This window comes from Juglans microcarpa x Juglans regia, chromosome 4D (genome assembly GCF_004785595.1).
Source record: "Juglans microcarpa x Juglans regia isolate MS1-56 chromosome 4D, Jm3101_v1.0, whole genome shotgun sequence".
In the NCBI taxonomy this organism is placed as follows: Eukaryota; Viridiplantae; Streptophyta; class Magnoliopsida; order Fagales; family Juglandaceae; genus Juglans; species Juglans microcarpa x Juglans regia.
This window is the reverse complement of record NC_054600.1, coordinates 20,836,037-20,863,874: the sequence shown is the minus strand read 5'-3', so window position 1 is coordinate 20,863,874 and position 27,838 is coordinate 20,836,037. Positions and strand designations below refer to the sequence as shown.

Genomic DNA, 27,838 nt, shown 5'->3' with positions numbered 1-27,838 from the left:
TGCATTACAAATCATATTTCTTCAAATTTTGAAGAGGGCATCCTTTTCCTACGTTAAATTCAGACGTTAAAAATAGAAAAAGATGGCAGACAATTGCAGCGAGTTTACTTCCTTTTCCTACGCGCGTGTGAAGAACTCGTCCATGACCCAAACTGTCAACTTTCCCTCATCACGCATACTAGCGTCCCACGCACACACGCACATACTGTGGCGCGCACTCTGTCTCTCTTTCTATCTTCAATCAAATCGGAGCGGAATGGCGGGTGGCTTTGTCGGATATTCCAGAAGCTCCAGCAGCCGTACCGTCGTGCGAGTCGTGGTTGCTGGAGACCGCGGCACCGGGAAATCGAGCCTGATCGCAGCAGCTGCCTCCGAATCCTTCCAAGAGAACGTCCCTTCAGTCCTCCCTCCCACTCGCCTTCCCGCCGATTTCTTTCCCGATCACGTTCCCGTCACCCTCATCGACACCTCCTCCAGGTACTTGCTTCTTTCATATGGATTTTGTACATTCGTGTATGTGCGCGCGCGCGCGTTGCTTTGGAAGCTGAGGAAATTGAACGGAAACGGAGCTTTACTTATTGCGTATTATGTCGTGATTTTTTTTTCTGCTTAAAATAATCTTGTTTGTAATTTTTATTCACCTAAAAGTGATTCGATTCGAGGATGATTTAGTTGAGTCATTGATTAGCATAATTTAGTGGCGAACATTTCACGATTCGATTTTTAAGTTTACAAGTTAGAATCTCGCCACCCGCCCGATCATATTATTCAGCGACTTTTCAATTGCATTTTGGCGTGTGTACCGTGTACCGTGAACGTCTGTGTGCTTGCCTTTTTATCATGTAGAAGAGTATGCAAGTTTATGATTGAGTTTAAATGTTTTAGCCTGGAGAATAGAGGTAAGCTTAACGAAGAACTGAAGCGAGCTGATGCCATCGTGTTAACATATGCCTGTGATCAACCTTTGACGCTTAGTCACCTGAGCTCTCACTGGCTCCATGAACTTCGTCGCTTGGAGGTTCGAGGATTATATATTAATACTACCAACTATCATAGTTGTTATTGTTATTTTTGTTTTTAATTTTTTGCCACCCCCATGCTAGCCAGTAAACTAATGCTGCTCTATCTCTTTGCTGTGTAACAAATGGGTAGGTAAAGGTACCGGTTATTGTTGTTGGTTGTAAACTAGATTTGCGAGATGAGAACAACCAGATGAGCCTGGAGCAGGTCATGTCACCAATCATGCAAAAGTTCAGGGAAATTGAGACATGTATTGAATGTTCCGCAGCTACCATGATTCAGGTATTGAAATGCCTTGGGGTTTTGTTGTGCTTATAACTCACTGGAATTCACATTTGGCGAGTGAGTCTTCCACCAGAAAACCACAAGAAAGATGGTTCTTGTTTGTTTTCTTGCTGGTGTTAGTTTTGACATTGGGAAATGCTTGATCTACAAATGATTCTTATAAAATGAAGCTTACAAACTAACTTGACTTGATATAGTACATTAGATTGTAAGGTACCTTTTATTGTAAAGTAGATTTGACGTATTATATGAAACCACATCAGTTTGTAAACTAAGGGGATGTTTGGAAACATTTTTCATCCCATCCCATCCCATCCTATCTCATCTCATCCCATCTCATTTTCTTCTCAAATATCATTCAAATACAAACACTTTCAAACCAATCATTACAACATTTTCAAATTGATTTTTACAACTTTCCCAACTTTTCAAATAAAAAACAAAAAAAATTCAACATTTTCAAATCCTAAAATAAAAATAATATTAAAAAATTATATTCTAACAATATTTTAATTTTATAATATTTTTTATTCAACTTTTTCTCTCTCCTTTCCCAAAACCCAATAAATACTTATCTCAAACTATCTCACTACTATTCACAAACCATCTTACTAGTATTCACAAAATTCTTATCTCATCTCATTCCCCAAGGCCCAAGCATTCCCTAACTTTTGTAAGATCTCTTTGTAGATTTAGCACTTCTCTTTAACATTATTAGATATCATAGAGTGGGAGAGGATGATGAGATTCTATGGCGCTCTTCGAGGAAAGGAAAGTTTATCGTATGTTCATCCTACAAGTCTATTGTCATGCATACGCAAACCCATTCCCATGGAAGTCCATTTGGAAGACTAAGGCAAACCCATTCCCATGGAAGCCCATTTGGAAGACTAAGTAGGGGTGGCAAATCGTGTTAATGGGTCATGTTCATGTCGTGTTAAGTCGTATATATTATACTATATGGGTCAATTCAAACACAACCCGTTAAACTTAGTGGGTCAAAATTTCAAACCCTAACATGACCATTAAAATAACGGATTGATACGACACAACCTGTTTTGACCCGTTATGAATTAATTAAAAATATATCGACACGACCTGACCCTTTTCGACATGTTTTGACCCTTTTCAACCCGTTTATATAAAGGGGTTGAATTGACCCAAATAATCAATTTGACCTGATTAATATAATTTCACATAAAATTTGAAATCACAATATCTCCCAAAAATGTAAAACTAACTATATAAGTCTAAAATCACAATCCAAACAATAAAAATACCTAAATTAAAATTTATAGGAAGTGTGGGAGGCGATCGTGACTCGTGAGAACTGACTCAACTGAAAACTAAGAGAGAGAGTTGGGAAATACGAAATAAGATTAAAGTATTTTTGTTTTTAGGTTAAAAAGGATATAATTATAATTTTGGGTAAAAAAACTTTAATGGGTCTAAACGGGTCCCTAACGGTTTAAGTGGATTGACCCGATAGTGACCCGTTAATGAATCGTGTCTTAACGGGTCAATCCGTTTTTACTTGAACCCATTAACATCAAACCCAAATCCGTTAATTTTGTGTTGTGTTCGTGTTAAGTTAACGGGTCGTATCACATATTGCCACCCCTAAGACTAAGGCCCTTAGGAAAGATCCTCTCTATAGATAACTTAGAAAACACTGGACTATTATATTGGATTGGTCTTGCATGTGCAAAACGAGTGGGGAGACTGTTCATCACCTACTACTTCACTATGAGGTTGCCATAACTCTATGGAATGAATTCTTTGCTAGAGTGGGTGATGCCGAGAGTGGTGGTTGACTTCCTAGCAAGTTGGCAAGGCGTATGTGGAAATACTCAAATCGCGGCAATATGGAAGATGGTCCCAATTTGCCTATGGCGGTGCCTTTTGGAGGGAGTGGGATGAAAGAAGCTTTGAGGAGCACGAGCGGTTAAAGGACGAACTTAGAACTTTTTTCTGCAATACCTTCATTGGTCTTTTGTAATAGATTTAATGGATTGAATATCCATGATTTTCTTGTATTACTAGACACTCATGCTTAGGTGTCACCCTTGTACACGTCCTTGTACTTGGGCTAACCTTTAGCATTAATAAAACTCTTTGTTTACTGATTAGAAAAAACATCATCAGATCATACATAAGTATAGGGGTTAGGGGCCATTAATCATAATACCATGTTATATCTCTACTCATTGTCTTGAAAATGGAAAAAAAAAAATCTAAAGACATGGGAAAGGCACACCCTTAGAGAAGTTAAGAAAGATAAAATCTTCTTTTCCAGAGCAAAGGTCATTGAGCGGTACTTCTCTGACATTACTCCTATCATCTAGTGCATGTAATACGTGTCTGCATCAAAATTATTTGCGTCCGTATTGTTTAAATGTCATGATTTGGTTTATGTATTTGAGGTTGCCGCTGAGTTTGTAGGTCCCCGAAGCTTTCTATTATGCCCAAAAAGCGGTACTTCATCCAACAAGCCCATTGTTCGACCAAGAAAACCAATGTTTAAGAGAACGATGTTCAAGGGCATTAAGAAGGATATTTGTACTTTGTGATCATGACATGGATGGAGCCCTGAATGATGCTGAGCTGAATGAATTTCAGGTTCCTTTTATGTGTCTTTTTTAAAATATCCTCTTTCGGTTTTGTGCAAGCCTTTTATTTATATCGATTGGCGTCTAAAGTTTTGTAATTTGTTAAACAGGTTAAATGTTTTAATGCTCCGCTGCAGCCTGATGAAATATTGGTTGTTAAAAGGGTTGTTCATGAGAAGATACCTGCTGGAGTTAACCAGCTTGGCCTTACCCTTACAGGGTTCCTTTTCCTCCATGCTCTTTTCATTGAAAAAGGCCGTATTGAGACCACTTGGGCTGTCTTGAGGAAATTTGGCTATGATGATGATCTAAAACTCAGGGATGATTTTTTTCCTGTTCCATCTAAGCGAGCTCCTGATCAGGCATATCTTGATCTCACTTTCTTGCTTTGATTTTTATGAAGTTACGTTGCAAGTTACTTTCCAAACAAAAGTTTCCTTGTTGGCTACCTTGTTGTTGTTGTTCAAACAAGAGGTTGGATGTCACACACATATTTGGCTAGAAGAACTTATTCTAGGTTTGAGTTCATTGAAGCATGCTTATGATGGCTATCATGCAAAAGTACAATCATTTTGTTCCTTCCATAGGCACCAAAGAATGCATATAGGCACCATCTTCCACACAACTGTGATTTGTGGAATTCCGCCCAAATTCTTCCAACTGGTCAGGAGCTCAACCACCATAGCAGGCATAACCTAGGTTATCTCCAATCTTCTACAGACATTATCCCATAACGATCTAGCGACTTCACAATGCAGTAGAAGATGATCCACAATCTCACCATTTTTCCTACACATACAACACCAACCCACAACAATCACCCGATGTTTCCGTAAGTTATTCATAGTCAAGATCTTGCCCAAAGATGCAGTCCAAGCAAAAAAAAAAAAAAAAAAAAAAAAAAAAAAAGGCCTTAAGAGGCGTCTTATTTCTCCAAATACTTTTCCATGGAAAGCTATTGTGTTGTGGGTTGATGAGGGTCTTACAGAAAAATCGCCTTTTCTAGCAAGTATCCACCGCAATTTATCAGTTCCTTGATTGCTCAATCTCATGGCATGCAAAGTTCTGAAAAAATCAGCAAAACTGCCAACTTCCCAATCATGAGCCTCTCTCATAAAGTTCACATTCTAGTGGATTGAGCCACCGAACATCTCCATGAGATCCACCATTGATGCTTCCTGTCCACCCCCAATCCTGAAAACTATAGGGAATGTGTCTTTAAGGGCTCGATCTCCACACCATAAGTCATGCCAGAATCTTATTCTAGAACCATCACCCATCACGATTCTAGTGTGTTGAGCAAACACCCCCAACCTCTACATATGTGCTTCCATATTCCCACTCCATTCGCCCCTTGTACCTGCCTAGTACTCCAACCCCCCCAACATACACCCATATTTAAAATCAATCACCATCTTCCATAGAGCTTCCCTCTCCGTGTTATACCGCCTCAACCATTTTTCAAGAAGAGCCCGATCGAATACCCTCAAGCTTCTAATTCCCAACTTGTTAATAGAAATTGGAGAACATACCTTATCCCACTTAACTAGGTGGAACTTAGACTTGTCCCCTAACCCAAACCAAAGAAAATCACGCTGAAGTTTCTCTATACTTGATGGGCTTAACTTTCATGATTTTCTTGTATCTTTTCTTCTTCTAGATAGGTATTTCTCTTATATACATCTTGTGTAATTGTGTTGTCTTTTGCATTTTTTTTTATGAAGATTTCTCAAGTGTAAAAAAAACTCAAGTAATCAAGTGATTTAAGGTGCTTCATTATTGAAAAGTTAGAATGTCTTTAGTTTCTGGTGGTTTTTAAAATAGTGAGTCCCTGTATATTTAATGGATGCAAATGCATATTCACATATGAGAGCTTGCTATGTGTGCTGTGCTGTGTATGCACCAATATTCAAGGAAACATATAACCTGGATTGTTGCGCTGCAAATTCATGGGATCCTGTTTACCTGATTTCTGGCTTCATTACCAATGATATTATGACAGTTCCCCTTTTAATTCCCACCCTTGTTGTTGAATATTTGATGTTCTAGTCTTGCTTACTATATTAAGGTTTCTTCTTATATATAGATATATTCTATATGAACTAATTAATCTTAGATGTCATCTTGTAGAGTGTGGAGTTGACAAGTGAAGCTGTGGAGTTTCTGAGTGGTGTCTTCCGGCTGTTTGACACTGACGATGTATGTCTCATTGCTGTTAATATATGCTCTAGAATTAGACAGTTTACAACTTGCTAACTGATTTACTGCCATTAAATTTCTGAATATTAATCCTGGAAATTATTATTAGGATGGAGCCCTACAACCCACTGAGCTTGATGAACTATTTTGTACTGCTCCAGAAAGGTAAAGTTGGCGTTAAATTTTGTTCTATTATTTTGTATCATTACCACAGTTCTGTTTCTTTCATTTGTTTGATGTGGCTGCCTGAAAATGATGCTACTCATGCTTAATGAAATATCGTTGGTCTCCGGTGGATCCACTATAAACTCAATTCATGAATAAGCTGCTTCCAGTTTCACTTGATTGTGCTGTTATATGGGTTGTATGTTTTGTTATTTCTTAGAAACATTCATGTTATTTCTTTTTAGAGTTGAAGAATCATCTTAACAGTGTATTACTGCACTCACATACCATTTAAAGGATGCGGTAGCTTTGTATGTTTTGCCATAATAGTTTAATGTAGTCATTTGTGAACCATGCTCTGTAACGTCACTCTTTGGATGGGATTTTATGTGTGATTATAATTTGATTTTGCATATAGTTCGCAGGAAAAAGCTAACTAATAATAGGATATCAACAAGAAACTAGAAATCCGTGTACAAGGCTTTGACAGTTCGGAATAGCAATCTGTTTCCTTGGAAGAGCATTTGAAGATATAAGGTACCCCCAAAGGTAGCTTTCTTTTGGCTGGACTGCTTCCGTTGGGAAATTTCTTACCACTGATAATCTGAGGAATGGAGGGCTTATTGTCATTGACTGCTGTCATATGTGTAAGAAAAGTGGAGAAACCGTGAATCATTTACTTTTGCATTGTGAGGTGGCCAGGATTTTATGGGATGACATTTTTAATAGGACCGGAGTCGCTTGGGTGATGCCTAGAAGGGTGGTGGATCTTCTTTCATGTTGGAATGGTCTTCTTGGCAATCGTCAAATTGCCGCTATATGGAAAATGATCCCCCTATGTCTCATGTGGTGTCTTTGGATGGAGAGAAATGGGCGGTGCTTTGAAGATCGGGAGCAATCTCTGGATGAGCTCAAAAGATTATTCAACAATTTATTTTTCTGGGCTACTGTTATTGACTTCAATGGGATTAGTTTTCATGATTTTCTTTTATCCATTACTAGTCCCTAAATTGTAGATAGGTGTTCTCTTTGTATACGTTATGTGTACTTGGGCTATGCCTACTCTCTTCTATTAATAAATTTTATTTTACCAAAATTAAATATTTTAAATATTTCTGTCTATTTTGCTTGGTACTAATTATTTTTTATGTGTAACTTTGAGTGCAACCCTTGCCTGGGTCAGGCCATAGGGAACTGTTTGATACAGGGTAAACAATGTGTGGCTAAATGTTAAATTCATTGCTTAGTAATTGGATTTTGGAACAGGATCTGTATTTCCATCCCTAGCTATCCAGCATGTGGCACTTGGTATATATGTGTATTGTCTTCAGAAAAATGTTCCGATGGTAATCTTTGTTTGCTGCATACACATTTATTTACTGCCCTTCTAATTAGAACAATGTTAAGTCTGTTGCGCACTTGTCTGTTTGTGATGAGTTGTTTGTGGTTTCCATTCATTCTGCTTCTTCTTTTTGAAAACTAAACAATTGAATCATAAGAATGACCTTTAACTGGTGTTCTTATATACCCAGGCTATATTTTTCTTACATGTGTTGTTCATGTTGTAATTTCAGTCCATGGGATGGGGCTCCTTATAAGGATGCAACCGAGAGAACAGCACGGGGTGATATATCACTTGATGCCTTTCTATCTCAGGTGTTTATGACTTCTGTTCTTTGATTCTTGCACCTCCCATGTGTGGTTATATCGATTTCGTTCATGTTTTATATTGATGATATTCAATGGTGTATATGGTATATGACATTTTGGTGTAACTTAAGTATCCTGGCTTCATATCAGTATGTATAGATACTCATCGGGGTGCAGCTGAGTGGTACAGCCAAGTGGGATGACTGGTAGACACAAACATCTCGGGTTTGAATTGCACTAGGAGTTTCCTTAGTTTACCTTATATACTCTTCTAGTGGGTGGGGTCATGTCTCCAAGGTTTACTTCCCAAGGGTGGGTCTGAGGACCCTACCAACTTATCCATCTTGGTGTGTTCAAAGAAAACCTAGAAAAATAGCCTCCAAGGTCAAACATCCAAACCAAACCTAAAAGAAAATCTAATACTTGCCAACATTGACATGTATAAGAACTAGCACTAGACTCAATTACATAATAAAGTAGTAATATCCGTGCAATCAATAGCCATTGTCCCTCGAACCTCTTTTAGTAGATCTGACCACTCCATGTATTCCCGAGTGGTTCCTGTTGCCCCTAGATTGACTAAAACATGTACTACACTGTTTGCTTCTCTGACACCTGTGACATTTTTGGATATATGATTTAATACAAACTAACAAAATTTGGTCCCATACCCTCAGGGTACAATAGCACTACACTTCCAAATTATCCAATTAGAGACCACTTGTGAATTAGATTTTCAACATTGTTCCTCGAGTCTAATATTAGGCATAGCTTCCGCCCATCCAACAATGCTCTCAATTCAGCCATAGCATTGGATCGCTCCCCATAATGAGCAACAAATGATGTTATCAACCTTCCCTAGTTTGACCAAAGAGTCTATTTGTGTAGGAGTTTGTTTCTCAGTTTTGTACAGGTTTTGCTTATTGATTTTGTACAGTGGCTTTTGCTGGAGCCCAAATTTTGAGCTGATATACAAAAGCTCATATGCTTGATTAGAAAAAACTCCCCTAGTTTAATTGCAAGTTTTTGTATTTCTTGAATTTAAATCTATTTGGGCTTAAGTGGAGTTATATCTTTGGTTTTGTTAATGCATAAAGTCTCCCCACTGGCCGGAACGGGAGAAAGGGTCATTTCCGGCCCATGGAGGTGTCCCGCATCTCGTTGAAGCACTCTAAAGCCTGTGGATTGGCTTGGGGCGTTGGTACAGTGCCTGTCCGCACATCCATAGCAGTAAATAGAGAAAAATTATAGAAAATATAAATAAAGGAGACTCACAGATGTATGTGGTTTGGCATAGGATCTACGTCTACAGGTTGTTTGGAAGACAAATCCACTATGACGAAAGTATTTTATAGTCTCTTATGGTCTCTGGTATCTTAGTGTACAATGGGGGTCGGACCCCTTTGGCTTAGAGAAGATAAAAATGTCATATCTTCTCGTGAGGTCGAATATCTCTCTCCCTGTGTCCACTATCCTCATAGTAGTCGCCCAGCCGTCTTGAAGTCCCCTTCCCTCAGATCTCAGATCCCTTTTATTATGGCCCTGTCAGTGGTAGATGAGAAAATTTATGTCACTTCCTCTCCTTGTAATGCCCCTGTCCCGGATGGGTTGGAGAATTATTTCTTGTCACCTAAACTCATGTCTCTCAAATACAAATATCATTTCCAAAGGCTCCAAAACACGAAAACATAAATTCATCTATTCAACTTAATGCATAAATTTCTCTACAAAGTCATCAATGCGATAAATCTAATAAAAATAAATCTACTTATCCACAATCTCTAATAACCCCAACCTAATGAACTGTTAATTACATAAATCTCCACAATCCATAACAAATTGAAAACCACTTTACCAAATAAAACTCCTCTAATCATCAATAGTATCCTTAGGTACTCCACTTCCTATCCTTGGCTAGTCTTGCTCACAATAACCATTCTTGATCCCCAGTTGAACAATCAACATCATCTGAAAATATTATGAAGATAAGGGGGTGAGTTATTAACAACTAAATAAGCAAATAACATATACTAGTATGTAAACATGATCCTAGAGGTGTACAAAAACCATTAAACCGGCCGAGACTGACGTGGAGTGGCTACTGGAGTATGGAACTGTTCGAAACGGCAGAGAATTGATCGGCTGGCGATAGAAATAGGCTGCAACCGACGTCGCCTGGTTCGATTCCGGTTTGAACCTGGTTCAAACCTGCAAACTGGCCAATTATATATATTTTAATATTATATGAGTATAAAACAACAAGTAAGTGAAACGACATCGTTTTAAACCCAGGGTTTTGAAAAAAAATATATGAAACGATGCTGTTTGGTTTAATACACCATTTTGGGTTAGGGCTTCAACCCTAACCCCCGACCCCCCTTCCCCTCTCATTTTCACGCCGTTTCCCTCTCATCTCTCCCTCTCTCTTCGATGCAATCTCCCTCATCTCCCTCTTAGGCTCTTAGCGCTCTCTCATTTCCCTCTCAAATCTCTCATCGCCCTCTCAGATCTCTCATCTCCCTCTCTCTCTCTCTCTCTCTCTCTCCTCGATGCAATCTCCCTCTCAAGTTCTTAGCTCTCTCATCTCCCTTTAGCTCTGATAGGATGACAGATGACACACGCACAGAGGGCCGATGAAGGGCTACCTCCCTCTCAAGTTCTCAGCTCTCTCAGTTTTGAATTTTTCTATTTTTTGTTGTGATATTTGATTATTTGTTGTGAGATTTGCTGATATTTGTTGTGAGATCTCAGATTTGTGAAATTTTTTTTATTGGAGTGAAACTGATGGGGTCACAGATGAACTGAGGGTAACCGGCCGAAACTACGCGGGCTGGTTTTACCCCCCTTCATTGGTTGGTTTCGATTGGTGTCACCCTTTGAAAAACATGTCGGTGCGGTTTCGGTTTTGGACCGAAATCGCATCGATATGGTCGGTTTTCACCCCTACATGAGCCTTTTCAGAGAGTTCAGAATGCAGTAACAAATCATTTTAGTTTCAATATGCAGATCTCAAAATGTGTTATCAGAACATCAGAGCGACATTTCAAACTGTTCATATTCAAAAACCCTTTGGCATAACATGACTGAATGTCATCATCTTATCATATCAGAGACCATGTTTAACCCCTGTGGTAGGGCTGTGCTATCCCTGATGGCCAAACCAGGTAGGATTAGAATTGAATTTTCCCCTTATTCATTCTTGAAGCCCCAAGTGTGCACACAAGAAAGACTATGCAGAAAAATCACTTTGCTTCCCAAGTGGATGCACTCAAAAACAGAGATGTTGGTACCACCCATATAACAGAATCAGAATCATCGTATCAGAACCAAAATCAGAAACATAATCAAAATGTCATGCCAAAAGTTTTTCAGATGCCTCATCATATCAAAACTGAGTACTGAACAAATTCATATCATTTTCACATAATCAAAACAGATTCAGAGCATCTTCACATAACATGTACAAAATTACCAGATTTCATATTTGCTCTTTTGCGTAGTTCGGAAACAATATGCCAAAACTTTTCTCATGTCTACACGAATCATGTCAGAAAATACTCTCTTTATATAACTTTCATGAGTAATGCAGAACACATAGCTGAGGTTGTTTTCACATTTCTTTTCAAAACATAACATGCATATTTTTTATAAAATCAATCTTAGTTCATTTTCTTTTTATGCAAAGTCTAGCATAGGAACCTCGCTTACTTGGTTTTTAAATTTTTTGAATTTTTCCACAACTGTGTCGAACAAATATCAATCATCACCTATACAGAATACTAAACGTTACTAAATTTCTAAAAAGACTTACTAAAATTCTCCATTTACTTAGATACATACAATGGAAATAGCTTTAATAATTATTTTGTTATATATATAAATTAATAGATACTAATATTATTAATTTCTATAATAACCTATCTACACTTTCAATTTACAACTTAATAAAATAATTGTATCAATTTCAATTAACGTAACCATTAGAAACTCATTTAGTAAGATAGACTTAAATCAGACTTAAAAATAAAATTAAAATCTTATTAATTGCTACTGAAATTTAGTTGTAAAAAGTAATACTTAATAATGTAACTTAAATTCTTAAGTAATTTACTGTAAAAATTACTTATAAAAAAAACGTAATTTACTGTAAAAATATGAATTTGGGGCTAACAAAATAAGACTAAGCCCAACTTAAACACTATCTGTAAAACAAGCCCCGCCTGCAATGTAAGGAGCAGCCCAACATAAACAAGTCTAACATAAAACTCACTTCCTGTCGTTGATTTTCAAGTTGAGGCAAATACATAATTTGGGTTTGTACATGGTTGCTTTATGGAGGCTACACGATAATTTTCACAGTGATGGTGAGACAGACTCACCGAGAAGGAAGAGACCGTGTGGCGGCTGGTGGCTAGACCTTCTATGGCGGCAAGTGTGATGGAAGAGGAAGCGCTGTCGGTCGGAGTTGGAGGGAACCACATCTTCTCCGATGTACTGTGGAGGTTGAACTGATCTTTAGGCCTCACAACTTTCTAACATGAACAGGCATTCATGAGGATCCTTGGTGCAACTACTTGGTGGTTAGGCCAGTGGTTTATGCGGGCTTGGTTGTGCAAGGTGAGGATTACGATGGCTGGGTGGTGTTCGCATTGAGGAGGGTGGCCGTGGCCTTGTTGCTTATGGGAAGAAAAAAGTGCTCTGTTTTAGGTTGCCAAAACAGAGGACGTTGGGCATGTTTGTGTGGCCTGAGTCTCGGTCTTCACCATTGCTCACTGTGGTTTGCCTCTAGGAGGTGCACAACTTGTAGTAAGGCTATGGCGGTTGACGTGTATAGGGCTGGCCGTGGCCTTGGCATGGTGTACGTGGGACGTGTAGCTTACTCTTCCATGGGTTGGCAACAATGATGGTGGCCCTTGGTGGAGGTGTTGCGGCTTGGAACAATATCAGAGGCTAGTGGTGCATGGGTTTAGACGGTGGCTTTCTGGTTCGCTGTTCATCTTTGCAAGTTGAGATGCTATGCATGGGTTTCTTGATGGGGGAAAAAAGAAGGCCTTAGGGAGAGCTTGGCATGCGTGAATAGAAACTTCCGGTTACGTGTTCATGGAGGTTGGGCTGGGGTAGGGCTTGGGTGACAAAACTCACAGAGAATTAGAGAGAGAGACGTCTGCGTGTTGAGTGCAAAGGAGAGAAAAAAAAGTGGGAGAGTCTGTGGGGAGTGTGGCACGAAGGAGGTGTTGAAGAACAGTTTAAAAATTCGAGTAAGGTGAGATACGGTTGTGAGAATCCGAGTGTAGTGACAAAAAATGAACTGAAATGAGAAGTGAGTGGGTGAGATCACATCAGGGAGGAGAGAAAATGGGGTCGAAGATTTTGGGGGGAGGAGGAAACCGTCGGGGTGGGGTAAAAAAGAAAGAGAGGTTAGAAGGGCACTTGCCAAACAATGTCGTTTTACTCTTTAATTGCTGGGTTCCTCGTGGGCCTGGGCCTGAGCTCGAGGTGTGGGTGTTACACTCCTTGCGTGTTTGACTTACTTTTCTTCTTCTGCTCTTGCTTTTCCTTTCCTTTCTCTATCTTCCTCTAGCTTCTTGATGGGACATTTATCATGGATTGGGCTTGGTGCATCTTGAGTTGGGCTTGGTATATTTACCCCCAACATGATGCTTGTGATTCTTAAGGTCGATTTACTCAACATGAAGACTTTGAGAATCTTCAAGTCAATCGTGATATAGATAGTCTATGGAAAACTATAGAAAAATAAATTCTGGGAATTGGTCTCTAGTTTTCTGTTTGTTTATGCTAAGCAATGGAGAATTCTGAGTTTGGAGCTAGGTGGGAGATGGCTCGACCGCGCTAGGTGCAAATGTGGAGCTTGGCTTGGAGAGCTAGGTGGGAGATGTTACTCGCAACGGAGCTCGGTTTGGAGAGCTAGGCAGGAGATGTGCTCGACCGTGCTAAGTGCGAGCGCAGAGCTCGGCTTGGAGGGCTAGGCGGGAGACGACTCAACCGCGTTGGGTGCGAGTGCGGAGCTTGGTTTGGAGAGCTAGGAGGGAGATGTGCTCAACCGTGTTGGGTGCAAGCGCAGAGCTCGGCTTGGAGGGCTAGGCGGGACATGGCTTAACCATGCTAGGTGCAAGCGCGAAGCTCGGCTTGCAGAGCTAGGCGGGAGACGTGCTCAACTGCGCTGGGTGCGAGTGCAAGGCTCGGCTTGGAGGGCTAGGCAGGAGACGGCTCAATCGCGCTGGGTGCGAGTGCAAAGCTTGGCTTTGGAGGGCTAGGCGGGAGACGGCTCAACCGCGCTGGGTGCGAGTGCGGAGCTCGATAAAAACTTGCATAGTTTGTAATAAGGGCGTTTGAGGATGCAATTGTCTGAACGTTATCGATAGCAAATAGTGCATATTTCCGTGATCTTTTTTGCCATTGTTGGTAGTAGTGGATTTTTTTTGCCCCTTATGTGATTTTATGCTGGTGTTTCCATTTTCGTAGTGGAGTTTTTTGCCCCTTGGTTGCGTTGCTTTGGCGGGAGACAAAGCTCGACCACATTGTTTTTGCTGGAGACGGCTCAACCGTATAGCTGTGGCAAGAGACATATCTCGACCGCACGGCAGTGATAGAAGACGGATCTTGACCGCACGACTGTGGTGGGAGACGAATCTCGACTGCACCAAAGACCAAACATGTTAGTGTAGGTAATCCAAATCACAAGTTTGAGATTTGCAAACCTGAACCGTTTCACTAGTGTGGTGAAGGCTTGAGATGCACAGGCGAGATGCGACAGCCATACTTTGGCAATGATGAAGATCTGGGGTGCCTATGATACTTAGCGGCCTATTTAAGGTTGTTTAGCCGTTCCGATCGTGCTTTGCATGGGTTGTATGCCGTGGTGAGCAATCTTACTGTTGTGAACAACTGATTATGGGCAAACAACATTTTGTAGGCGAGGAGAATGATTGCCGCGTTTGGCTGCCGTGGTTCACGTAGCTTTACGTGTGCGCTTAGCTAGGCGGTAGCAAGAGGGTGGTGAGATGTGGCCTGCCATGGTGGTGAGATACTGCTTGTTGCTCACCAAGAAAATGGAGCCTGGCCTATCTGCATGTTGGCAAGAGACTCATGGTCAGTTGGTGCACGTTGGATGGCCCATGCAACGTGTTGTGTAACTCAGGTGGTTGCTCGCCACAAGATGTGGCAAGCTGTTGTGGCCAAGGAAGATGTGGCCGAGCAAGCTGTGGTCGAGTAGCTCCCTTGCCAATTGGCCATCATTGTGGGCTAGCAAATGTGGCTGAGTTACTCGGGGCTGGGCTAGATGTGGTGGGCTTACATGCCCGCCACTATACACATCTCGATCGGGTTCATTTGTTGTGTGCATTGGATGACTTTTATGGGTGCTCCAGCTGTTGTGGCGTTTTTGGAAGAGGGATACCGTGCTGGAGACAGATACCACGGGGACCGTGCTGGCCGACGGTTGCTTCTCCAGCTCACAATTGGCTGGCAAGATGGTTCCCATTGGCCCCTAGACCTTGCATGGCAAGAACCAAGCGGAGCAACATTCGCTGATTCTGTCCGGCCTTCTGTTGGAGTGGGCGCTCGCAAGTGGAGCCATTTGTGAGCGGTAGCGAGCAACCAACCTGTCACACAAGCCTCTGGGTGCACGATTATATGCACCCGTTATGGCACTATGCATGCCATGCACAACGCGTTACGTTCTACATGCACCATGCACTATGCACTTAAGTGCATAGTGTTCCTACTTGTATCCCAGTGCTCCATTGTTTATGGCACTATGCATGCCATGCACTATGTGCCCTGTGCAATTAAGTGCACAATGCGCTTGAGGTGAGGAACTTGTGGCTTAGAGTAATTAAGTGCACAATGTTCTTAATCGTATGGGCGATGAACTCTCTCTCGCCCAATTCTTCTCTCTTTTTTTCTTTTATCCAAAGTAATAAGATAAAAATAATGACAAATGAAAAGGTGAGGGGAATCTTATCTGCTCATTCGAAGATGACTTTAGAAGCCAGGAAATCCTCCTTCTCTCTCTTCTAGTGTAGAGAATAAATCGATCCCAACTGTTAACGTATAAAATCTCCCAACTAGTCAGAATGGGAGAAATGGTCATTTTTGGCCCACGGAGGTGTCCCGCATCTTGTTGAAACCGTATGAAGCCCGCAGAGTGGGTTGGGGCGTCGGTACTGTACTCGTACGTACATCCATAGTAGTAAATAGAGAAAAATTATGAAAAATATAAATAGAGAAAGAAACAAACAAATTTACGTGATTCGGAGCAGCGCCTATGTCCACGGGTAGTTTAGAGGGCAAATCCACTGTGATGAGAGTACTTTACAGTATCTCATGGTCTTTCATACTCACTGTATGATGGGGGTTAGAACCCCTTTAGCCTAGAGAAGATAAAAATAGCATCTCTCCTTGTGAGATTGAAGATCTCTCTCCCTGTGTCCTTGTAGTAGTTGCCCAATTGTCTGGAAGTCCTCTTCCCTCAAATCTCATATCCTTTTTATTATGACCCTATCAGTAGTAGGTGAGAAAATCAGCTTTATGCCACTTCATCTCTTGCTTGTCTCACTTACTTTTCTTTCTCTGCTCTTGCTTTTTCTTTCCGCCCTCACTCTTACTCTAGCTTTCTGATGGTACCTTTATCATGGATTGGGCTTGGTGTGTCTTGGGCTGGGCCTTGTATATTTACCCCCAACAGCTACATTTGCATGTAGCCTTGTAGGAATTACCTGTGATAACAAACTTGCAAAATGAATCTATTTAAGAGTAAAGAGATTTATGTTGACATTTTAACAATGAATGTCCCTGTCCAAGTTGGGATATCATTTATTTTCTCCGCGTTTATGTATTATTTTATGGATTACATGCTTACGTATCCCAGTAGCCTATGTTGACTGGGAGATGAGGCATAGTGATCTCTACTTCGCTTTGTGGGAATTCACATTCAATGACCTCCATCCATCACTAATGTATATGATATGATTGTATCTGCACGGTGATTGACACTGGAGATTCTCTGAGCATTCCTGTCAGGATCTCATCTTCCAATGACGCTAACTGATGATAACAGTTGAATCTCTGACTAGCATTTCATTCATTTAATCAGCAAAAAAATGTAAAAAAAGAAGAAAGCTTCCTTCTAACCTTTCAAGGCTTATTTGCCTTTGAACATGAGGATACAACTCTTCATTTCTTCTCTCATTGGAAAGCTGCCATCAAAACTCAGTTTGACTACTGTTTATGGTGGTCAAAGGCCTGCAAAGGGTGCTTGGAAAATTCTGATATGATTCTCCCCATCCATACGGATGAGAAATCAAGGCATCATTTCATATTATATTTCCCTGAAAATAAAAGAAGAGCCAGAAAAGCTAGCTTTATTTTTAAGCAAACTGACTTTCAAAATTGTGTTCTAAGTAATTTTAAATAAAAAAAATAGCATGTATTCCACCAAATAACTTAAACTACAGTAAAAATAGCCAAAGCCCCACAGCCTTCCCCTAACCACTGCCGAGACCACAAAAGACTATTTCCAACATAAGAATTATATGAGCACCAGTAACCCACAACAACTGACCAATCAATGTACAAATGAGTACCGCACCTTGTCCCTGATCTCTTTGTTTGTTACATAATTATGATTGCTTTTTTTTATCTTTTTTAGATTCCATCCATCCATCTTCTGAAGCTAAATGTTAATAATACCACTGTTAAAAATGTGGTTGCAGTGGGCTCTTATGACATCACTAGATCCACAACATAGTTTGGCCAACTTAGTATATATTGGATATGGTGGGGATCCTGCTTCAGCGGTTCGTATCACAAGGAGAAGATCAGTAGATCGTAAAAAGCAAAGAACAGAGAGAAATGTTTTTCAATGCTTTGTTTTTGGTCCTAGAAGTGCTGGAAAATCTTCTCTATTGAATTCATTACTAGGAAGGTGCTGCATCTGAACCAATTACTATAGTCAATATAACTTTATCAGTGGATAACATTCTTGATAGGTTCATCCTCCAGCTTTTTCTAATGCACCTGGTTAACTTCTTCTTCTTCTTCTTCTTCTTCTTCCTTCTTTTTTTTCCATATCATGTACTCATTATAACTTTTCATTTTTCTCTCCTTTCTTCTAAGCAATGCATTCACTGCCCATTCCAACTACAGGCCTTTATCCAAAATTAATTCAGCAACTGGCGAGCATTATGCAGCAAATGTTGTTGACCAGCATGGGGTGAGTACGCTCAGTAAAAATGTGTGGTCTAGTTGTTTAATGGAATATTTCCCCTGCCCCTCCTTTGCTATTCGTGCAAACATTTCTACAACAAGTATTGTGAGTAAAGATGATGTCCAGAGGAAAAATAAACTACAGGCTTCTTTTTTTTAATCTGCATGCTAACTTCTAAAAATAAATACGCCCATTCATCTTTTTTAGTTCTTGTTGAGCTACATAATCATGTTTTGTGATATTACTTCCCTTACAGGGGTGTAAGAGGACTCTTATATTGCGAGAGATACCAGAAGATGGAGCTAAAAAGTTTTTGTCTAATCAGGAATTTTTGGCTGCTTGTGATGTAGCTGTCTTTGTCTATGACAGGTAAGTACGATGCTGTTTGTATTTATTCGAATTAATGTATGTCATGGGTCCAACAACATGATATGCTAGTGCCGGGTTTTGGAATTGCAATTCGATTTCAATCCAGTTAATTGAAATTGATCTTGTAGGTGCTGATATATATTCAACCCATTGCAAAGGGCTCTAGAAGAGAGCTCCTGCCACACACCTATTAGACTCCTAGCTGAGACTTGTCACCTTGCAAGGCTTGTGTTCAGTGAGGGAGTGCTAGCCTAGAGCTATTATGGTTGAATAGCCTACGTCTTTACCCCTAGACTGCTTCCGAATTATATCCTTCCTTTTCATATGCTGCTTCCTGGAAGAGCCTTTCATTATCTTGTTAGGTTCCAATTTCCTAACTTTCTACTTATAAATAAAGAAGATTATTTTCTTTCCTTGGTCCAAAAGCACGATTAGCCTACTAGATTGAAGTTGGATTTGTGGATCCTAAAATCATAATGAAAGAGGGTCTTGTTGAATTATACCTGGCAAATCCTACCACAAAGTTTGTTTTTAACCTCTCAAACACGTACATGTGATTGTTCAACTTATTAATGAACAATTTCCATATCCTGGGGTGTAATGTGTTCCATTTTGTGGATTTGGGATAGACTTAAACCAGAATGAAGATGGAAAGGGAGATCAGCTTTTTAGGTCCTCGTGCTCTTTTAGTTTTCCTTGAAAAAAGTCTAGAATAAAATAAGAATTGCATCTTTTCCAGGATAGAATCACCAAAAAATCGACCCTTTCTGGATAAAAATAAAAAATTGGGTTCGAAAAAAAGAAGTACCATCTTTTTTACCAGAATCAAATAAAGGTACTTAACTTTTCTGCATCATGATCAAAGTGTGACAACATTCTTCTACCTCCAGTTCAGATGAAAAATCATGGAAAAGTACAAAAGAGCTTCTGCTGAATGTTGCTAGGCATGGAGAAGAAAGTGGTTATGGAGTGCCGTGCCTCCTAATTTCTGCTAAGGATGATCTAGATCCACATCCAGTGGCAATACGAGATTCATTAAAGGTTTTTTCCATTCTCCTTGGTTACCTTGTCTGCACATACTCTTTTTTTTATTATTTTTTGTAGGATTTAGCCAGAAGGGAGTCCTTTGTACAGATTGTTGACGGCCTGATCTTTAACCCATGCCAAAGAAGGGGTTTGGAAATAGTTTTCAACCAGCAATATGCACTTTCTCAATTACGTTTACATGATTTATAAACTGTTCCTTCAAATATGCGATTTTATTTGCTCATACATCTTTTGACAGAGAAATGTGCTGATAATTCCAAATTTTGACTTTCCTGTCTTAGGTAAGTCAGAAATTAGGAATAGAGGCACCCATTCCTTTGAGCATGAAATTGAGCAATCCGCACAATATATTTGGTAGAATTATAAGTGCAGCTGAACATCCACATTTGGGCATCCCTGAAACTGAGACTGGAAGAAAGCGCAAGCAGTACCAACAGCTTGTTAATCGATCTCTCATCTATGTCTCGAGTATGGTTCTCTAGCTCACTCATCTCCCAGCATTTGTACTTTCACAATTATCATTTCTATCTTGTTTATGCATTTCTTTGACTGGATTTTTGTATCAAATTGCAGTTGGGGCTGCTGTTACTGTTGTCGGACTGGCTGGATACCGTGCCTATGCTGCTAGCAGGAGCACTTCGAATTAAGCATTAGGAGTCTGTCCATCAATAAACTTCTGCTGTGCCACTGCTGCAACTTCAATAAATGGTTCGTTTGTCTAGCTTTGCCTTTTTTTTTTTTTTTGGCAAACAGATCTTGCTGGCCATTCTGAAAACAAAGATGTATACCTAACAATATTAGCAATTTATTCTCCAAGGTATATTATCCTTTTCAGAATCAACATTATTCGCATAGATTCTCCTCCCCATGTTATTTTTGGCCCTTTCAACATCTATGCACGTGATTGTGCATTTTTTGTTTTTCGAACGTAATTCTGCTTGAAGACAGTCCCTGGCAATGCTGGTCCTCGTGGTGTAAGCATTGAGTTCAGAAAATGTTAGCAGTATCTACGGCGATATCAGGTTAGATTGATCTGTGATTCTTTGCCTTCCTCCTCCTCCTCTTCTTCCTCTCTACCAACCTTTGAACCGCCAACTGTGGAAGCAACACCTCATACTTTGAGGGTAAAAAGTTAAAAACTGTATTTTTCTCTTTGTAAGGGAACATAAACTTGTATACTCAAACAAATTTGAATATAAATTTATTTACTCAAGTTTTCAAAAAAAAAAAAAAAAAATGAACCATTTTTAAGTCAATTTAAACACTTCCTAATCTATTGATTTTTTCTTTCTTTTTCCTTTTTAATACCAAGTAGATAAGTGAAAATTACACAAGATAATTTTTAAGACCAGTTCAATTCTCTTAAGAGTTGAGTTGAGTTCAACTTTTTATAAATAGTAATGAGTTGAGTGGTCAAGGGAGTTATGTGAGGCACATTTAAACTGAGTTTAAAGTGTGTTTGGATGTTAAGATGAGTTTATTACTTTTTATGGGAAGTTGAAAAAAGTTGTGGGTCCTACATGTAAGGAGGTTTTGAATTGAGATAAGTTTAGTAATTTGAGAATTGAATGTTTGGATGTTAGACTCAGTTTAAAATTAGACTGATCTTAGATGAGTTCAACTGAGTCTTGCAACCAAATGCAACCTTAAGATTCAAAAGGATTTTCAATTGTGGGGTTTATTAGCTTTGGTCCTCTCCTCTCAAAGGGTGATGTGTTTCACTTTGTTTGTTGACAAAACTTCTGTCTCTTGGGCGTAAGCTTATAGAGTTCTGTAACAATGGAGGAAGAAATTACTGCACGTTGGGGAACCTTGAAGCTCATAGAAGAAGAACAACAGGAACTAATTCTACCAGAGGAAGTGGTTTTATCTACCAAACTCAAGGGCAGTCATTGTCTCCTTGCTCTTATTCTAAACAATAGGAATGCAAACCGTAAAGCCTTCAAGACCACCATGGCCAAGGTGTGGAACACAGCAGGGTGGCTAACATTCAAAGAACTTGGCACCAACAAATTTCTATTTGAGTTCCAGCTGCTGTCTGATCAGAACAAAGTCTTGCAGGGGAGACTTTAGACTTTTGATCAACACTTGATCTGTCTAAAGGATTTCAAAGGGGAGCTATCTTCCAACGAGGTGCACTTCATCTTAGAACCATTCTGGGTCCATGTACACAATCTACCATTCGCAGGCATGAATGAGTAGCTGAGAAAAATGATAGGTGCAACCATAGGCAAGGTGCACATAGTGGAAGTAGATGACCAAGGCTGCGGATGAGGGAGTTTTCTAAGACTCAGAGTGGAAGTGAACATCACCAAGCCTCTGTTACGAGGCATAATATCAACCTGGGAGGCAAATAGTGCTGGACTTATTTCAAATATGAAAGACTTCCTAACTTCTACTCTAAGTGTGGTCTACTGAAGCATACAAATGGGAAGTGTCCAAGTTTCAATCTTGTCCCTTAGTCTCAAGAGCAATATGGACAATGGCTAAGAGCACCATTTGTCCCTCTTCACCCTTCTGATGTGAGGAAATATGGAGGTTTACCAGAGTTCACATCTCAGGAACCTCTTCCCTGGGAGCAATTAGAGGAAGTAGGTGATCGGAATATTGTTGGTGAGAAGTCACGATTAGTAGAGGAGGCAGAGGCTACAAGTCAGTATACCACAACTATTTTCCAGGAGCCAATCATGCACCAGCAAAACTTAGGCCAAATCAATCAGGAAAGCAACTTGTCTTCTGAGCAGGTTAGCAGTCATGTGAGTATGTCTGAGGATCCCTAGAATTTTGGGATTCCTGTTGAGCCAAAAGAGGTAATTCCATCTTTTCCTAAGGATGCAGCGCAAGAGGTTAGTAACAAAGCCATAAATTGCCTTTTACTATGAAAGAAAAGAGTAGGCTAGCAATCAACAACATTACTGGACACTGTCATTCCCTGAACAAGTCAACTCCCACTATGTCTAAACCTCAATCAACCCCACCTCTACCTACCAAAGGCAGCAAATGGGAAAGGAAAGCTAGGGGACAACCCTCTATCCTTTTAGACATTACTAATCTCTCAAATGCCCCTCCTCAACTTCATAATGCCAAAAGACCAGCTTCTGTGATGGAAACTCGGTCCAGCTCCCATGGCGTTAAGAAAATGAAAACCAATCTCACACCTGCAAGGAGACTAACTCAGGCACATGTGGTGGAGGCTGCTCAGCTGCTCTACCTTTCCAACGAACATTTTAAGTTGGAATTGTCGGGGGCTTGGGAACCCTCGAACAATTCATGAACTTCACCTGATGGTGAAATCAAAGGCCCCACACTTGGTTTTCCTCATAGAAACTAAGTGCAACAATGTCAAGATGGAGAGAACTCGAATCAAGCTGGGCTTTGACCATTGTTTCAGTGTCAATAGTAGGGGAAGAAGTGGCAGATTGGCCCTCCTTTGGAACTCCACAGTGGACTTTAAAGTCGATACCTGTACTAGTTGGCATATCTCGTGCTTTGTCAAGACATCTAGTGATGAGTCTCCCTGGTTATTAACATATTTTGATGGCCACCCTAATACTGCTAAAAGAAGTGCTACTTGGCATCTCTTACAACCCATGCAATGAATGTTTTTTGGATGTGCTTTGGGGACTTCAATGAGATCATGAGTCTAGATAAAAAAATTGGAGCTGCTTTTAAACCTTATAGATAGATCTTAGACTTCAGGAAGACCTTAGAACACTGTGACCTCAATGACCTTGGTTATGAAGGAGGCAATTTTACCTAGACTAATAATAGAGAGGGAGAGCATTTCACAAAAGAAAGAATAGACAGTGCCCTAGGAAACTGGATTGCAAAGTTTGAGGATCACTTAGTCCAACACCTGGCAGCTGCCATCTCAGACCACAGGCCCCTTCTTATTCAAATCTAGAAAAGTTTGCTAGGAAGAAACAAGAAAGAATATTCAGGTATGAAGCTAATTGGAGTAGCAAGGAGGGATGTGAGGCTTTGATTAAACAGTCCTGGGAATGTCATGTAGGACAGCCAGACCCTCTGCAAAACACCCTCCTTGGCCTAAGAAATTGCCAAGAAAGTTTGAAAAGGTGGAGTAGGGATCTGGACAGAAGCCATGGGGAAATTTTGAAAGCCAAAACTGATCTGCTTAACTCTCTTAAAGACATAAATGAGGGCCAATTGTATGATGAAATTCGAGTTCTACAAAAAGCAGTGGACTTATTGCTTGAGGCAGAAAACACAAAATGACAACAAAGAGCTAAGCAAAACTGGTTTAGAGGGGGACAGGAACACAACTTTCTTCCATAAATGTGCAAATCAAATAAGAAAGCAAAACACCATCACTAAGATCAGAGATGAGTCTGCACAAGAGTTTACAAGTCATAAGGACATAAGTCAGATTTTTCAAAATTTTTTCCAAAACCTATTCACCTCCTTCAGTCCCACTGGCATTGTTGGATGCACATCATCTTTGCCTCGGAAACTCACAATAGAAATGAACCTCACCCACTTCTGACCCTTCACAGAATCTTAAGTCAAAGAGGCTTTGTTTAGTATGAATCAACTAGGATCACTGGCCCAGATGGATTCCCTATTGTGTTTTACCAAAACCACCGGTCCATAGTGGGAACTAGAGTCACTCAAGCAATGCTAAAAGCACTAAATGGAGGCAAGTGGACGAAAGCCCTGAATGAAACCAATATTGCTCTGGTCCCCAAAAGACCTTCCCCCTCACAAGTGACTGACTTTAGGTCCATAAGTCTTTGCAATGTTTTTTTACAAAATCATTGCCAAGACTTTGGCTAATAGACTGAAATGTGTCCTGGCAGAGATAATATCTCCCACTACAACAGCCTTTGTCCCTGGTAGGTGGATAACAGACAACATTATAGTGGCCTTTGAGTCTTTACACACAATGAAGGCTAGACTAAAGGGAAGGGATGGCTTCATGGCTCTTAAACTTAACATGAGTAAGGCCTATGACAGGATATAATGGCCTTTTCTGAAATCTATTCTGCAGCAATTTGGTCTTAATCAAAACTGGATGGACTTGATAATGAGATGTGTACGGACAATTTCCTATTCTCTCATTCTTAATGGTGTTCCCCAAGATAGCTTCCAACCCACAAGAGGGCCCAAGCAAGGGGATCCACTATCTCCTTATTTGTTCATCATGTGCACATAGGTCCTCAGTTGCATGCTCAATAAGGCTGAGAGATCTAGGATGATCATTGGGTTACCTATTAGAATGAATAAACTCTCCATTAACCATTTGTTTTTTTGTAGATGACAGTCTTCTCTTTTGCAAAGCTAACTCTATTGAATGCAGCAAACTCTATTATTTGCTTGAATCCTATGAACTTGCCTCAGGTCAGAGACTAAACAAGGAGAAAACTTCAATATATTTCAACAAAAACTCCAGTGAGGAGTCCAAAGGAATCATCACCAGCATTGCAGGGATAAGGGGTACCAACTCCTATGAGAAAAACCTAGGCCTACCAGCTCTTATTGGGAGATCTCGAGCTAACTCTTTCAAAAGTATTCTAGATAATGTGCAGGCAAGGATCACAAATTGGAAGAACAAGTTCCTCTCCCAAGCAGGCAAAGAAGTACTCATCAAAGCCATCATTCAGGCCATCCCAACTTATAGCATGGAGATTTTCAAGTTACCAAGGCAGCTTGTCCATGAACTGAACAAAATGGTAAGAAATTTTTGGTGGGGGCAATAACCTCAGGAACAAAAAATCCACTGGGTCCACTGGAGCCAAATGAAGAGAGCTAAATGCCAAGGTGGTCTGGGACTAAAGGACTGCAAATTTTAATTTAGCCCTTCTAGCTAAACAAGGTTGGAGAATAGTTTCTAACCCTGACTCTCTTGTTGCTCAAGTGCTTAAGGAGAAATACTTTCATACCAAATCATTTCTTTATGCAAAACGAGGCTAGAATACATCTTTTCTATGACAGAGTTTCTTAACTGCTAGATCCTTGCTCACTGAGGGCCTGATTTGGAGAATAGGAGATGGTGAAACAACTAAGATCTGGAATGGCAAATGGCTCCCTAGACAGACCACTTTTAAGTCTCAAAGCTCTCTTCAATTTCTGCAAGTTAACACAAAAGTCTCTCTTCTCATTGACAAAACAACAAACCTATGGAAAGAGGACTTGGTCACAACTATGTTTACACATGAGGAAGCAGACCTAATCAAAGCAATACCATTAAGTCCTTACCCTAGACCTGACAGATTAATTTGGAGATGCACCACCTTAGGCCAAGTTAGTGTCAAGACTGCCTATCATCTGCTCACTGAGTTGGAGACTCAAAAGCTGGGACAATCCTCCAATCCCAACACCTCACAAACCTCTTGGACAAAACTCTGGAATCTTAACATCCCAAATGCAGCAAAAACATTTCTCTGGAGAGCTTGCCTTAATGCATTACTAACTCGAGTCAATTTAATGAAGAGAAAGGTCATTGAAGACCCTATCTGCCCAATATGCAAACAACAACCTGAATCCATTGAACACATTCTTTGGGATTGTCCCTTAGCATGAGATGCTTGGGCCTAGAGCACTAGAAAATAGTAGAAAGCAAGTCATTTCTATCTTCACTTTGCAGAGTTAGTAGAAGGTTTTGCTGAGTGCCTAGAACTAGAGGAGTTGATGTCCTTTGCAATTACATCGTGGCTCATTTGGAAAAGGAGGAATGACATGGTGTTTAGGGGACTTTTGTCACACCCAATCAACATTGCCCAGCAATCAAGCCAAATGGTAGAGGAGCTAAAACAAATCACCCAACAGAAGAGGGCATAAGTCATCCAATAGCCAACAACACACTCAATGGGAAGCCCTACCTCAGGGAAAGCTAAAGTTGAATTGGGATGCGGCCTTAGACAAAGTTTCATGCAAGGTAGGAGTTGGTGCAGTAATTAGAGATTGGGAGGGACGTGTGCTAGCTACTCTTAAGAATGAAACATGACTTGTACCTCGATCCATTTACAGTAGAAGCCTATGCGGCACTACAAACATCTTTGTTTTGCAAGTCCTCTGGCTTCCAAGATATTATCATGGAAGGGGATTCTTTGTAGGTTGTATCAGGCCTCAACTCAACAACAGATTCAACAGATTCCATTACCTATGCAGGACAATTGATGGCAGACACTAGAACAACTCTTAACTCCTTTACTTTTTGGTCAGCAAGGCATACTAGTAGAGCAAATAATTCTGTTGCTCATGCCTTGAGCAAGGATGCTCTTAGCATCAGAGGTTATACCACTTCCTTTTCATCAGTTCCATGTTGTATCCAAACTCTAGTTTAACTTTATTAATACAGAATCCGTTATCCTAAAAAAAAGAGAGGATTTTCAATATTTTATCTTTTTGTTCCTTGAGTTTTTAACTTTGTTATCCTTCTCCCTTTATTTTTAATTTTATCCCCACCCTTCGGCTCACCCGCTTAACCTGTCCGTGCCAGGCCCCTCCTTATAGGGGTTATAATCAGGCAACCAGTCCGTTTTCCCAAGCAAGCGAGAATTGTTTGATTGAGTGGACAGGGTACAGTTTTTGGGGTTATAATCAGGCAACCAATCAGTTTTATTCTAATATAAACGGTGTCATTTTATATAAGAATAAAATTATATATATATATCAATCGGTTCATCGATTTGAACACAGTTTAAGTTGGAACCGAACTGATTGACATCGGTTTCCATCTATTTGGACCACTTGCCAACTAGTTGGTGACGGTTAGTTCAAATGGTTACTGTTCAACCATATAAATGGCAATTTCACATCTTTGAGCATCATGAATTACTTGTACAACAACATAATTTTGAAGCCTCATCGCAACAAGGCACTTGGTTTACCATGTTGCTTGTTTAGGACTTATAACATTGTGAGGATTAGCTTATGCTACTAAAAAAGGGGCTACTAAAAAAGGGGTAGTTGATTATTATATGAAGTATGCCAAACAAGAGAGATTTAGAGTGTAAAAAAGAACATCGACCACTCGGGATGATGGGGAATGTAGACCAACAAGAGCAAACTAGATCTCAATATATTAACTATTAAAATGTTGAAAAATCAAAAATTGATATGATATTTGAGACTCAAGAAAAGTGATTGAATATTACATGAAGTATGCCAAACAAAAGGCTTTAGAGTGTCAAAAAGAACATTGACTACTGGGGATGATGGGGAGGTGAAATATTTCACCATTGCATGTAGTTGCTATTACAAACGTAGAAGCAAGACATATAAAATTGACAAGACAAAACCGGAA

The 27,838-nt window shown here is 40.1% G+C and overlaps 1 protein-coding gene across 1 annotated transcript; it reads left to right on the top strand.

Annotated features, from left to right (window-relative positions):
- Positions 1-125: 125 nt before the first annotated feature.
- On the top strand, positions 126-20,413 carry LOC121259420 (mitochondrial Rho GTPase 2-like). The gene is made up of 14 exons (XM_041161013.1): positions 126-477; positions 886-1,018; positions 1,153-1,302; positions 3,748-3,924; positions 4,025-4,276; positions 6,045-6,113; positions 6,223-6,278; positions 7,853-7,934; positions 17,663-17,874; positions 18,096-18,162; positions 18,413-18,525; positions 19,416-19,566; positions 19,854-20,040; positions 20,146-20,413. The coding sequence occupies exons 1-14, from the start codon at positions 143-145 to the stop codon at positions 20,217-20,219; spliced, it is 2,058 nt and encodes a 685-aa protein (XP_041016947.1). The 5' UTR covers positions 126-142; the 3' UTR covers positions 20,220-20,413.
- The last annotated feature ends 7,425 nt before the right edge of the window (positions 20,414-27,838 follow it).